Consider the following 14,489-nt stretch of genomic DNA (forward strand, 5'->3'; position numbering starts at 1 on the left):
TTTCTCCAGGCAATTCAGATTACAAAAAAAGTTTATGAAATGTAGTTTATCTATTTTTGGGCAAACTATATTAACAATTTTTTTTACCCCAAATGTTTAATAAACATCGTTAGTTGTAGTTTGCTCAAAAATGAGCAAACTGTCCGTTTTGTAACATAAATTAAAGTACTGTCCGTTTTGACTCCTTAATCTGAAAAAGTGTCCTTTTTAGCTCCGACTCGATTGAAAGCATATATAGGAACTCTAGGTGAACTTTATCCTATCTTCTCTAGATTTTCAGCTATACAGAAATTTACCCAAATTTGAATTTTTTTTTTTTTATGTATGCATATATATTTTCCTATGGATAACATAAGATAAGATGATACGTGAAGTGGGAAAACAAAATGAAGAGGGAAAGAATCCATATATATTCACACTCACTATACTAGGCATCCCTTTTGTTCTGGCCCTTTAAAGCTCAACACATATAGACTATGGAGCCACTTGGGAGGTTAAAATACCAAAATCAAGCTACTTTATGTGAAAAGAAAGGGTGTGTATATTTTCTTCTTACCTCTACTGCAATTCTCAACTTTCTGTGGAAAAAAAAGGGTATGCATATTTTCTTCTTACCTTTACTGAAAATTCTTTCTCGCTTTCTCTTAATTCAATTGTTGGTTGGAAAATCAGAACTCCATATCTAAAAGGGAAAAAAAGAAAAAATCCATACTCCAACCAACTTCATTTTATGGCCATCTAGTCTTCTCAATTTTCTTTCTACTTAAATCAATTTATTTAATAGACCTTTCTCTCAGTCAAAAATCCAACTACTTCAGACAAATTAAGTAAAAATTCAAAACTCTATTATGAAAATTACAGGAAAAATAACTAGAGAAGTACTCAGAAGAACTAGTTGCCGACTCAATTACAAATGAACTAATTTTCGTCTCCTTCATTCACTTTCCCAAAGTTTAATGTGTAAATTGATAATATGTGACAAGTTCTCAGAGAAGTATTATGCATTTTTTCTCTTTTGTTTTTATGGGATTAATCTTCAATCTCTTTTGGCTTTCATCTCCTTTCTAGTAATATTGTCTAGAATTGGTATATTAATAATGTATCTTTCAACCTCCAGAGGAAGGAAGTATTGCTAGTACTAGTGGTGTGATATATATGTATGTTGTACTGAAATTTAAGTGTTGTACTTGTAGTGATCTCACATCATCCATCACTAAACAATACGTGACTTGGGAACCTTGACTTTCTAACTCGGTATGAGAGAGTAACAAAACGGTTTCATCACAACCTGAGGACCATTCATAGTACGTCCCCACCAACTAAAATCTTCAAATTAAATGTATATCGTAGGGACATTAAGTAAAATTCTGCCATCATTGGGACTCTAGTAGCGTTTCTCCTTTAATATTTTGTGTCTAAAAAGGCTACTCACTAACCAAGCATATCATTAAGATTAAGGAAATGCTTTGAAATTTTGTATGCCGCCTAATCGATTATACACCTTCAAAAGAACTAACAAAATGATCGTAAGCAGATTCAGCTCTTTCGGTACAGGTTTTCAAGAACCCAATAGCTTTTGCTCATACCTTATAGATGTAAAAATAATTTATGAATATTTGATTGTAAACTCAATTATTATTGTAATTTCATCTGAGATTACTATAGAAACTTATAGTTAAGTTCAACACCTCAATCTATCTCCGTGTGCTTTCAAGGACTTTCTTGGAACCTACTTCCAACAATAATTCAGTAATAAATGTAATTATGTATCTTAAGTATAACTTATTATATACCAGATCAGTTTGTGATGATCGAACAACATATATACGCAACTTTATTGGACGTATTATCAAAAATCATGGACTTGGACCTTCGTGTTCTTAATTATAGTACAACCCCTTTTGTCAAGTTTGTCTGTCGCATTGTATTGCATTTTTGAAAATATTTAAACGCCTCCTTTTGTTAGAACTTCAGTAACTAGTACATATAGGAAGATTTCCTATGCTACTTTGAGAATCAGGCGGCTTAATATACATATATTTATATATACATATATATATATACATATATATATATATACATATATATATACATATATATATACATATATATACATATATATGGATGATTTTAGGCGGGATAGAGGTAAAATATTTCTTACCTTTCTATTTCCCCGTCCCACTTCAACATTTATTTTAATTCTTTTCACATTCATTAAAAAAATAATAAAACACAAGCTATAGTTTACTAAGTTACTCCTATTTATTAATTTTTTAAAAGTATTGAGCAGTATTAACAAGAAATCTTCTTTAATGTTAAAGGTGAAGTTGGAAACAACTGTCAATTTAGTCTTGAATCTTAAAGTGATAATTTTTTTTGAGCTAAAACAATGTTAAAATGAGACAGGAAAAATATTAAAAAGTTCTCAATATTTTCTAGAGAAATTTTTTCACAATACTAAAAACCTCTAATTACTAAAAATGGGGCACCAAAAAACTGGGGACCTAAAGTCTTGGCTTCAGTTACTTCATGCTGAAGCCGGCCTTGTTGAGTGTATACCATGTCAGACTCTATGTGATTTTTCTCATAAATTAGAAATAAATAAAAGGAATTGCATTTAACTAGTCTCGTTTCTTACGGGGGATCGAACTCAATCTCTATTGACTTCATATGCTTGATTATGAAAAATGTTACCCCCATATTTTCTAGCTAAAATAAGCCTCTCACACCTCTTGATAAGCTCCTGAGACTTGTATATAACATAGTCCCTCGTGGTCACGGCTGATTGAGGACTTTATTCGCCACCTTATTTGCATTCCAAAAATGGTTTGCACCCTAATTCTCTTTCGCCTGACTTCTTTTTGAATCACTACTATGTGAAAAAAGCTAAAGATTATTTTTTGGAATAACATGGATTTTTCTAGAATGTCCTAGTATAGATACTTAGGTAATTATCTTGAAGAATTATCTAAATATTCTAGAGTATTGTAGAGGGTAAAGTTTTCTAGAATATTTTTGAAGATGTATCTACAAGAATTTCTAGAACCATCCATAGACTAGTATAAATAGGGATAGGTCTTGTATATTTGTAATCAACCAAAAACAAATCCAACCCAAAGCAATTCAATTCAAGTGGTGTTCTCTATATTAAAATTCTTCCTTCTCTTTTCATAGCTTCCTCTTCTTAGTTGAATCTTTCGATCTTAATTAATGATCTTGGGCTAGCAAAAGTTCTCCCCAGTTACCTCTTTCCTTTGCTATTCTCTACACTTCTTTCAACACGTTCCATAGCATGTTTGTTTCTCCCTTTATACTTGTCTCTGGTAGTTTATAGTCCACTTCTGCTGCTACAGTCTTATAAGCCTTCAACCTCTACTAGGTCTAAACCATATTGGATAGCCATACTTTATGCCCAATTGTTTATTCCTCTCTTAAGGAATACGAAGAAAGCGGTTATAACCTTGCCTTCACTGTCTCTAATGATGCCTCCTACCCCGTATTCACCTCTGCGACAACTTTCATTTGTGTTAACTTCAGAGTGATGGTGTGCTGGTTTGACCCATCTCACTATTTTTGTTACTTTGTAAACCATAGGCTTATCTATGAGGTTTTGTGTAATGAACTGAATTTATGAGTTTCCACTATTATATATTTTGACCATTTGCCCTTTCCATAGTTGCTACTTATTGTTTTTAGTGTTTGGAGATGGTTTGTATAGTTCCCGATGTGATCGAAAATATTTTATTTGAATTTGTAATTTTTAGAGGCTTGAGAAGCCATATAGTTGACTTCGAACAGCAGTTATTGTACAGAGTGGAGGATGGAAATTTGTACTATCAAATTTGTTTTAGTAGCTAGGTTGGTTCGATTTTGAAATCTTAATATCTCATTTTGATCCTTTATTTGGAAAGTAGAGAAAATGATCCCAAGGTTTAGTTTATTGAAAATGATCTTTTTTTGAAAATCTGACGTCATCACTGAGTCTCAAACATTGTAAATTGCCTAGTAGCATAATTCATTTGCATTACGAGATTTTTTGAATCAATTTTGAGGGTCTGATCGGATTCTTGATATTTTATTCAAGTTGTTGATTGTGTTGCTATCTGGTACAACTGCTTGAGCGATTTAGCAGTAGCCGCTTCAATGGCCTAGCATTGCTTAAGCGATAATCGCTTTAGCAGCCAGGCATTGCTTTATCGGTAGCTACTTTAGTGGTCATCCATCGATCGCTTAAGCGATGGTCAACCTAAGTGGCTTGGCTGTTTTAGCAACCTTTTAACCACTTTATTAGTGGCCGGTTAAACCTTTCTTAACCGGTTATTGCTGAAACAGTATATATACTCTTTTTTTTCATCATTTTTGAACCTTTGAGCTTTGGATTTTGGTGATTCTTGAGGGTTTCTTCACCATTTCAGTTTGAGTGAGATCCAAAACCTTATTCCTATTATTTTTCATTGATAATACATTGGGTATGATGTTGTTGTTATTTTCAAAATAAAAATTTGGGAGTTTTATTGGTAGTGTTGTAACATGATTTTCAGTGATTTTTATAAATTATTTATTTTTGTATGATTGACTATTTTACCCCTCCTCGTGGTTGCTTTGTGGTACTTATGGGGTGTAGGGATGATTGGTGCGATTCCAAATGCATTAATCTTGTTATGATTTTTGTGAGTTTGTGATTTCACTACTAGAAAAAAAACTGTTTTTACGACCACAAAAAGTGACCACAGTGGGTGGTCGCAAAAAAGTGACCACATGTGGTCATTTTTTCTTAAAAAATAAAAAAATACGACCACATTTGGTCACTTTTATATTTAAAATTATCAAATAATAATTTCAAACTTCTTCTTAAATTTTTATATTAAATATAATTTTTTTAAAACTAAAAGCGACCACAAGTGGTCGGTTTTTGATTAAAAATAAATTTAAAATATTATGCAAGAACCGAGCACTTGTGGTCTCTTTTTGATTGAAAAAAAAATATTTATAAAAAAATGACCACAAGTGGTCGGTTTTCGATGAAAAAATAAAAAAATAAAATATTTTGGAAAAGTGACCACATATGGTGGCTTTTCTTTTAAAAAATTAAATTAAATATATTTTTAAAAAAACAATCACTTGTGATCGCTTTTCTTTAAAAAATTAAACTAAAAATGTTTTTATAAGTGGTCGCTTTTATGATTGAATTTTTTTTAAAAAAAAATTAGTTCCCAAAACTGACCAGTTGTGGTCGCTTTAAAATTAACAAAATAATAAATAAAATATTTTGAAAAAGCCACAACATGTGGTCTCTTTTCTTTAAAAAATTAGATTAAAAATATTTTTGAAAAAGCGATCAATTGTGGTCGCTTTATAATTAAAAAAATAAAAAGAAAAATATTTTGGAACAGTGACGACATGTGATCATTTTCCTTTAATAAAGTAAATTAAAAATATTTTTGAAAAAGCGACCACAAGTGATTGTTTTTCATTAAAAAAATAAATTTAAAACGCTATGCAAAACCAACCACTTGTTGTCTCTTTTTGATTAAAAAATCATTAAAACTATTATATGTAAAATTAAATAATTTTTTAATATATATTAAATATTTTTTTATTACATTGACCACATGTAGTCGATTTATTATATAATAAAAATAAAATTAATTAAATTTAAAATTTGTAAAAAAGTATACTAAAAATTAAACTAAGAAATATATTAAATAAAATAAATAAATTACGTTAAACATAATCTTTATTTTTTACTTATGTTTCAATATAAAAAATAAATATATTTTCCATCGAGTGTGTGTGTATTTATACATATGTTAAATTACATTAAACATAATCTTTGAATATCGAATACGTTGATATCTTACGATTGATGTAATAATATGCTATTGGAGTTATAATAATGTAAGGTACATGTATAACCTATAATTCATCAGAATATAATGAATACGTTGTATTATGACGAGTATACACGTGTTGATATATATATATATATATATATATATATATATATATATATATATATATATAGGTGTAGTAAAAATCTAGTTGAATCTATCTAAACATATTGAATAGTACGTTAATATCATACGATCAAGGTATTAACAATATACTGTTGAAGTTATAATATTAATATAATACAATTAATTCATCAGGGTATATACATACGTTGTGTATGGGGTAATTATATAGTAATGCATATGTGATATACATACCATATAAATAGAACTTTGCAATCGATAGTATATATATATAAATTAGTAGCCAAATTAGTGATGGATTAGCGATAGAAAGTAAAATCCGTTGCTACATTTTGTTGTCTTTATTTTGGTGACAAAATTAGTGACATAAAAGGGAGAAAATTTTTTTTACATGGTGGATACAAATATAGCAATGAAATATCTATAACTAGAATTATTTTTTCATTTTTAAAAATATATTAGAAATTACTATAATGGAAAAAACCATTTTGAGGTATTTGTTCTTTAATTATTAAGAAATAATTAGCAATGGATATAATTTCAATTGATGAATCTGTCACCCCCACCAATTAAATATTAGGGCAACTTTTTTATTTCCCGTTCTTCCAAAACATTATCTAATCCTCCTCTTTCCAAAACAGGCCCTTTCCATTTTCTGTCAATTGAGAAAAGGGAATCTCTCAATCACTTGCAATCTCTCAGTCTCTCAGTCACTTGATTTTCGATTCTAAATTAGACGTAAGATTCTAAATCTCCTAATGTGAGTTGGTAAGTTGTTTGCCTCTTTCAATATCTTATCATCTAACTTAAAAATTGACTTGTAAATGATAGTGTTAGAGTTGTTTGGCCTCTTTTATTAATATTAAAAAGTCCAATTATTGTGGTAAAAAGTCCGATTATTGATTTTTAACTGGAACAGTAATCGAATTTTGGGTCCGATTATCATATCTGAATAACAGAGGTAACTAGGAGAAGGATAAGGAAGAAGTAAAGGGTGATTATTAAGGTGTTAATCATTCTTTGATTGGGCGTAAAATTTAATTTTTTTCTCAAAATTTCTTTTTGTGGGGGGTTTTTATATTTTCTGTTGCATGTTCTTTCATCTCAAATTTCTTCAACAGAATTTCTCTTTGCGGGATTTAATTTTCACTTTCTGTGTAGACTAAACAGGTAAGGTTCCTATTTTGTTCGTTGCATGTTAAAAAAAGTATAAAAATAGAGATATTTGGGTCTTTTTTGTTTATTGTTTATGGTTTGGTGATCTAATATTATTTTAAAGTAATAAACTTTATTTTTTTCGTTGCCAACAAAGTTGCATCTTATTTTCTTTTTTTTTTAATGTTCCAATTTTGGGTTGTTTGCTGAAATTTAATGATTTTGGTGTATTTACAAGTTACTTGCTTAGCATTATCTAGCTAATGGAGTTGTAACTTATTTGTTTGTTTCTTTTTTCTCCCTTTTGATTTTATATTTGAGATAAACCTGTTAAAATAAACAAATAACAATATGCATCATCTCATGTTATATCCATTAATTTGTTAGTTGTGAAAAATCAAACATGCCCATCGGCAGCAACTTTAGCGCAAAATCTAATCCATATCGATAAATAATTTTCGATGCTGCTGGTCCCAATTTTAACCATGGTTTGAGTTAGCAACCTTACAACAATATTGAACCCGATTCATCTCATCCGTATGAACCTTCAATTGTGGAGGAACATGATACTTTGATGAAGGAGGAGCCTAATTTAGAATCCCAAAAATTTTATGATTTGTTGCAAGCTGCTAATGCAAAATTGTATCCCGATTCTTCCCTCTCTCAATTTCCAATAGTCTCTCGAATGTTAAATATTAAAATGGAGAATACTATGTCATAGAGGGGTTTTAACCAAATGATGCAATTATTTAAAGAGGTTTTACCTGAAGATAACCCACTACTTGATAATTTTTATCAGACTAAGAAGCTAGTGCTTATCTTGAGTTTACCGATTAAAAATATTGACTTTTGTGAATCAGGATGTATGTTGTATTTGAATGATGATGAATATTGTACCTCTTGTCAATTTTGTGGCAAAGAGAGGTATGGGGGTCGTGTTGGCTCTTATAAGAGGAAATTGGTTCCTTATAAGAGAATGTATTATTTTCATTTGATTCCTAGATTGAAGAGATTATATGCATCCCATATTACAGCTGTTGACATGAGATGGCATCATGAACATGTAAAAGACGGTAGGGTAATGCGTCGTCCATCAGACTCTAAAGCTTGGAAGAACATCAATAAAACTCTTTTTTTTTTGCCGATGAACTAAGAAATGTAAGGTTGGGGTTATGTACTGATGGTTTCCAGCCATTCAGTCAGTCTGGAAGGAAATAATCTTTATGGACAGTTATTGTCACTCCATACAATTTACCTCCAGGGATGTGCATAAAAGAGGCTTATATGTTCTTAACTATCATTGTTCCAGGGACAAACAACCCCAAACATAAAATTGATGTTTATCTCTAGCCTTTAATAAAGAAATTGACCTTGTTATAGGAGATAGGTGTAGAAGCATTTGACAACTCCAAACAACAAAACTTTCAATTGAGGAAAGCTTTGATATGGACAACTAGTGACTTTCCAGCGTATTCTATGTTATCAGGATGGAGTACTGCAGGTAAGTTTGCTTGTCCTTATTGTATGGAGGAAACACAATCTTTTAGATTACAACATGGGCGAAAAATATCATGGTTTGACTGTCACATAAGGTTTCTTTACCAACATCATCTATTTAGGAGAGATAGTAAAAGCTTTCTTAAAGGTCAGACTGTCAAAACATCACCACCACCCTACAGAATCGGAGAAGAAATATTGAATCAAATTTGTGATTTTGAGATTAAAAAAGTAACAGAGTTAGATGTAGAAGAAATTAATCAGAGAATATGTGTTCTTATGGATGGAAAAAGCGAAGAATCTTTTAGGATTCACCTTATTAGATTTCTAATATGATTTGACATAACCTCGATGTTATGCAGATTGAGAAAGATTTCTTTGATAATGTATTTAATATAGTCCTTAATATTGATTAAAAAACCAAAGGCAATCCATAAGATCATTTAGATATGGTAAATTACTGTGATTGACTTCAGTTGGCAGAGGATACTACTAAAAAATATCCTAAAGCTGTATATAAAATAGACAAGGAAGTAAGCACTATTTTGTTCAATTGGGTGAAAGGCTTAAAATTTTTAGATGGGTATGTTTGGAATTTTGGTAGATGTCCAAATACAACTACAGAAATATTATTTGGTATGAAAAATCATAATTGTCTTGTATTCATGCAACGATTGATTCCTATTACTTTTTGTGAACTACTTCCAAGTAATGTATGACAGGCACTTACAGAATTGAGCTTATTCTTTAAATACCTTACATCAACTACTCTCCGAGTGGATGACATGGAGAGATTACAGGGAGATATTCCACAAATCTTGCACAAGTAAGAGAATATATATCCTTCTAAGTTCTTTGACTCAATGGAACATTTGCCTGTGCACCTTTCATATGAAGCAAAGATTGCTGGACCTATATAATATCGATAGATGTATCCTTTTGAAAGGTAAATTCAAAAATTTATGTTGAACTTGTGACAAGTATGTTATATGTAACTTTTCAAATATAATGGTTTATTCATTTATCAATTTAGGTATCTTGGAACTCTTAAAAGAATTATTAGAAATAAAGCAAGTGTTGAGGGTTTCATATGTGAAACATACTTAATGACAGAGTCAGCACTATTATTTTCTCATTATTTTGAACCACATCAATTCATGATATATGAATATGCTTACAAAATTAAGTTGATACAACTAACTTTTTTACCTTACAAATGGCTTAACTTCTTCACAATTTAGTAAAATGTAAGTTGGATACCCTTGATTTCTTCAGAGTTAAATTCCTCTTTTTTTATTCTACCCATAATCGACCTAGATGGGTGAATATTGAAAAATTCCCTTCAAGAAGTATGTTTGGGCAATGTTTGCAAGAAGAATTTTCAAATCTCTCTCAAGATCAAATAAATGAAAGCCTTGAAGCAAATTTCTCTATATGGTTCAAGTAATATGTAAGGCTTCAGAAATTAATGTCTTCTATACAATTATGAGCTTAAATTGACTTATGAAATTAAACTAAATTTTATAATCTTCTAAATAGGCCTGACTCAATCATATTGAGAATGAATTCCTTTATAGACTTGCTCGTGGACTATTGATAGGTTTTACATCTCATTCAGTGTATTTTGTTAATGGATACAAGACCAATAATGAATAGTGGGGTTTGTATCTCAGATCTAAATTTTGGTGATTTCTATGGGTGGATAAAAGATATTATAAAAGTGAAAGACCGTGAAGCACCTTTAAAATGAATTATACTATTCGAATGGGAATGGTTTGATCCAACTATGGATATTTGTGTTAAAAAACATAATCGGTATAAATTGATTAATATTAACCATTGTCAGCAATATAAAAAATATGAACCTTTTATTCTGGCAATGCAAGCAACTCAAGTGTGTTATGTGTCTTATTCTAGCAAGAAAAAACACAAGGATGATTGGGCAGCTGTATTGAAGGTCAAACCTCAAAATATTATTGAATTACCTGATGAGGAAATTAAGATAGCTACAGAACTGAGTATTCCATTTAAATTTAAAGAAGTTGAAGTCTATAAGATAGACATGAATGTTGCCACAGTTGAAAGTATACACTTATATGATCCAAATGGTTACTATATTAAAGTGGATGGACCCATTAATAATGGTTTATTTCAAGAGCATCATGAGATCCAAGAGGAAGCTACAAAAGAAGAGTATGCAACTGAGGAAACTGAGGACGAGGAAGAAAAAGATTTTGAAGAAGACACAGATAGTGATTAGTGCTTGATAAGAAATATGTTATTGTATCTAAATTTTATTTTGTGAGTAGTAATTTTGTCAAACTATTATTATTTTTTTTTGTCTCTGCTCGCTGTTTACCCCAAACTTGTTTCTACTCCTGCTTTGTATCTAATTAAACTAAAAAAAAGCTTCTCATTTAGCCATTGTTTAAGGTTTGACCCTTTTAATCTATATCTTCTTATTACTGATTTTTATTTTGCTATACAAGATTATGTTCATATGTTGCTTTTCCAATTGGATCCGTTGTTTCTGCTTCTATTTAATTCTGACTAAATAATCATCTATATATTCTATGTATTATGTTAAGAGTCTAGTTGTTTGGATTTCTTCTATTATACCCTTGTTGTTAATTTTTGACTCTTTATTTCTCATCTAAGTTTTTAGGCTACAAGTTTTTTTTTTTTTTTTTTCTTTCTGCACAAGTTTTTTGTGAAGACTTGAAAATTGATGTTCAAAAGTAAATTATTTACCTTTTTTTACCCCCCCCCCCCCCCCCCGCCCCTTCTATGGTGTTGTGAGTATTCTGTAGATTCCAATGTTATATTTGCACAAAATTACATATTTAATGTAGGATTCAAATGTTACATGTGCACAGAATTAGTTTTCATTACGATTCCAATGTTAGATAGGATTCAATGTACATATTTACTGCAGATACAGATTTGACTAGTTCTAAAAAGAGAAAGATAAGTTTTTCTTATTTGGATCAGATATGTGCTTTTACATTTTCTGATACCTTATCTATATATTATCTTGTTCTCTTGGGATTATTCAGTATGCATTTTATTTCCACTTAACTAATACAGTTTTTTATAAATATGCCTAAAGGTAGAGGTTAAGGATGAGGAAGCACAGAGCGTGTAAGAAAATCTTCAGTTCGGAGTAATCCTGCTGTTATGGCAAACATACCTATTATTCCCAGTCTTACAACTGTTAGTCCTCAAACAGGAGGCATATGTGGTCAAGATGAGACAAATCATGTTCAACTATTGATTTCTCATAGTAGACCAATGGTTCAAACTTCTGGTGATGGTAGTAACCCTACTACACCCGAATTATCTCCCACTGCTCCAAAATAGGTCAACACAATAGCTGAAGGTATATCTACTCAAAAGAACCAAATTGGTGAGGGTCTTAACCAGTTGACTTTATCCTTCAAAAGTATGAATATAATAAGTTGTAAAGAACAAATAGCAGTATCTCTGGTTACTTTTTAAAAGTATCTCTGGTTGCTTTCTGTGGCATTCGTCCCCAGAAATGAATGAATGAAATCGACTTATGGTTTTTTTTATTTCTTTATATATATGTTTTAGTTTTTTCTGGTTGATGATCTTTTGGTGATTCTTAAATTGAGAGGATTTTTTGTTCACAGAATTACAATGTTCTATGTTGTTGTGAGTATTTTGTAGGATTCCAGTGTTGTATGTCAGGAATTACATGTTTACTATAGGATTACAATGTTACATGTGAACATAATTAGTACTCTATAGGATTCCAATGTTACATATTTATGTGTTTTTAGATTTTTTTAGATACCTTATAACATATTTGTCTATTTCTCCTGGGATTATTTAGTTTGCATCTTATTTCCACTTAACTAATATAGTTTTTAATAGATATGACTTGAGGTAGAGGTAGAGGTCGAGGAAGCACAGGGCATGTAGGCAAGTCTGCAGTTAGGAGTATTTCTTTTATTACTATAAACATGCCTACTATTCCCACTCCTACTACTATTCGTCCTCAAGCGAGTGGTATAGGTGGTCAAGATGAAACAAATCAAGTTCAACCATTGATTTCTTGCAGTGCACCGATGGTTCAAACTTCTAAACATGGTAGTAACCCTACAACACCTGAATCATCTCCCACTGCTCCAAATCAGAGCAACCCAATAACTAAAGGTATGTCTACTTAAACCAACCAAATAGGTAAGGGTGTATATGCTCACAACACAATTGGAGATGGTAATTCCAATAGAAGCCATGTGCGGACCCTTGTTACTCTGACTTCTGTAGGGTTAGTCTATATTTTTTCTAATATTATTATATATTAGTTTTATTTATGATATACCTCTAAATAACGTATTCACATTGATAAATATTGCAACCTTTTAAAACATGCTCCAATAGCATACACGAGTCATTAAAAAAGTGAACTTGATCACAATGGAATAAATTGGAAAGGTGTCTCATGTGATATAAAAGATGGGTTATTTGGGGGAGTTCAAGGTATACATCTTCATCGTAATTGAGTTCTTAAAGTGTATTCACTTTTATAAATACAATATTAATCTGTTACTTTAGAAATTTATCTCAGAAAAACTTTTATAGGGATTCTTCCATTAGTGATGCTACAGTAAAGAAATAGTGGATGACTAAGGTAGCAATTTTGTATAGAAATTTCATTGCTAAAATCAAAGAGCAAGGGATTAGTCCAAATTTTATACATGAAGATATTTGGGAAAGCTGGAAGCGACTTTGGCCAAATCCTAAGTGTGTTGAAAAGTCAAAAACCCTAATGTAAAGAATCATCGTGGCAACAAAGAAGTCGCTACTAGAACTCACACGGGCAGATCTATCTCAATTGAAGAGTACCGAAAGAGACTTGTAAGTATGTATTTCAAGTACTACCTCCTAATTTTTTTAAATAGGAATTTGTTAGCTAGTTTTATAGTCCCTATTAGCTGTACAGTGGTAGGAAATGTGGTCAACATAACAACAAGAGCAAGTAATATATTGACATTAAGTTCAAAGTAGATTTATCCTTGTGTGGTGGATTTTGCTTCTATCATGTATTGTGTGTTAATCTTGTGCCAGTTCCAAGCCCCCATAGGATAGGATGACTGAAAGAAGGATCATAGAGCATAGAATAACGTCTTTCATTCAATTGTTTTATGTAGTTTATTGCTGTTAGATGTTAGTTTCTCTTTAGGGCAGTCACTAGTGTCACCACTTAGAATCTAATTTTGTTCATTTTTTGCTATAAATTTTTTGCTAGATGTATTTCCTCAGTACTTTTATACAGATGCGAATGTTATAAACTTTTGATATCAATTTTCTTATGTCCAAACTCTCCGTAACAAGAGTGGACTAACCTTATGGCCACTGATATTGTGACATTGTAGGTGCTGATATTCTAATTAAAATGTGCATATCTACATCCAAACTGACATTGTGGCTGCTCATATTGTGACAACTTTGAGAAAAATTTCCCTTCTATTAGTTTTTTTTATAAAAACAGTATGCAGGTGTTGGATGAAAATTTTCCTAATGTTTTTATGAAAATAGTATGTATACATTTCCCATATTGTGCTGTCCATATGAAAATTTCCCTACTATTTTTATGAAAACAATATGTATGCATTTCCCATATTATGTTGCCCATACACATTTCCGACATTTTCCCTTGTATGCAACCGTGTTGATTCCTTCCCCTTCTATTTGCTGTTAATTTTGTTGTATTGAAAGTGTAAAATAGTAATTTACACTTTAATATGTGAAATGAATGGTCCAGCAGTTTCTTTGTTATACAATGCTCAACACTTTTTTATAGGCTGCTAAAATGGGTCAAGATCTAACACCAAG

At 30.9% G+C, this 14,489-nt stretch overlaps 1 protein-coding gene across 2 annotated transcripts; it reads left to right on the top strand.

Moving 5' to 3' along the window:
- Positions 1 to 382: 382 nt before the first annotated feature.
- On the top strand, positions 383 to 10,958 carry LOC124899695. Of its 2 annotated transcripts, XM_047414817.1 has the most exons (3): positions 383 to 594; positions 9,350 to 9,573; positions 10,545 to 10,958. In XM_047414817.1, exons 2-3 carry the CDS (start codon positions 9,557 to 9,559, stop codon positions 10,885 to 10,887), a joined length of 360 nt encoding a protein of 119 aa, XP_047270773.1. In that variant the 5' UTR covers positions 383 to 594; positions 9,350 to 9,556; the 3' UTR covers positions 10,888 to 10,958. The 2 variants fall into 2 exon arrangements, with proteins under 2 accessions (XP_047270773.1, XP_047270772.1); XM_047414816.1 differs by lacking the exon at positions 9,350 to 9,573 and having other exon boundaries at positions 383 to 535.
- Positions 10,959 to 14,489: the final 3,531 nt, after the last annotated feature.

Source organism: Capsicum annuum, chromosome 6, assembly GCF_002878395.1.
Source record: "Capsicum annuum cultivar UCD-10X-F1 chromosome 6, UCD10Xv1.1, whole genome shotgun sequence".
NCBI lineage: Eukaryota > Viridiplantae > Streptophyta > Magnoliopsida > Solanales > Solanaceae > Capsicum > Capsicum annuum.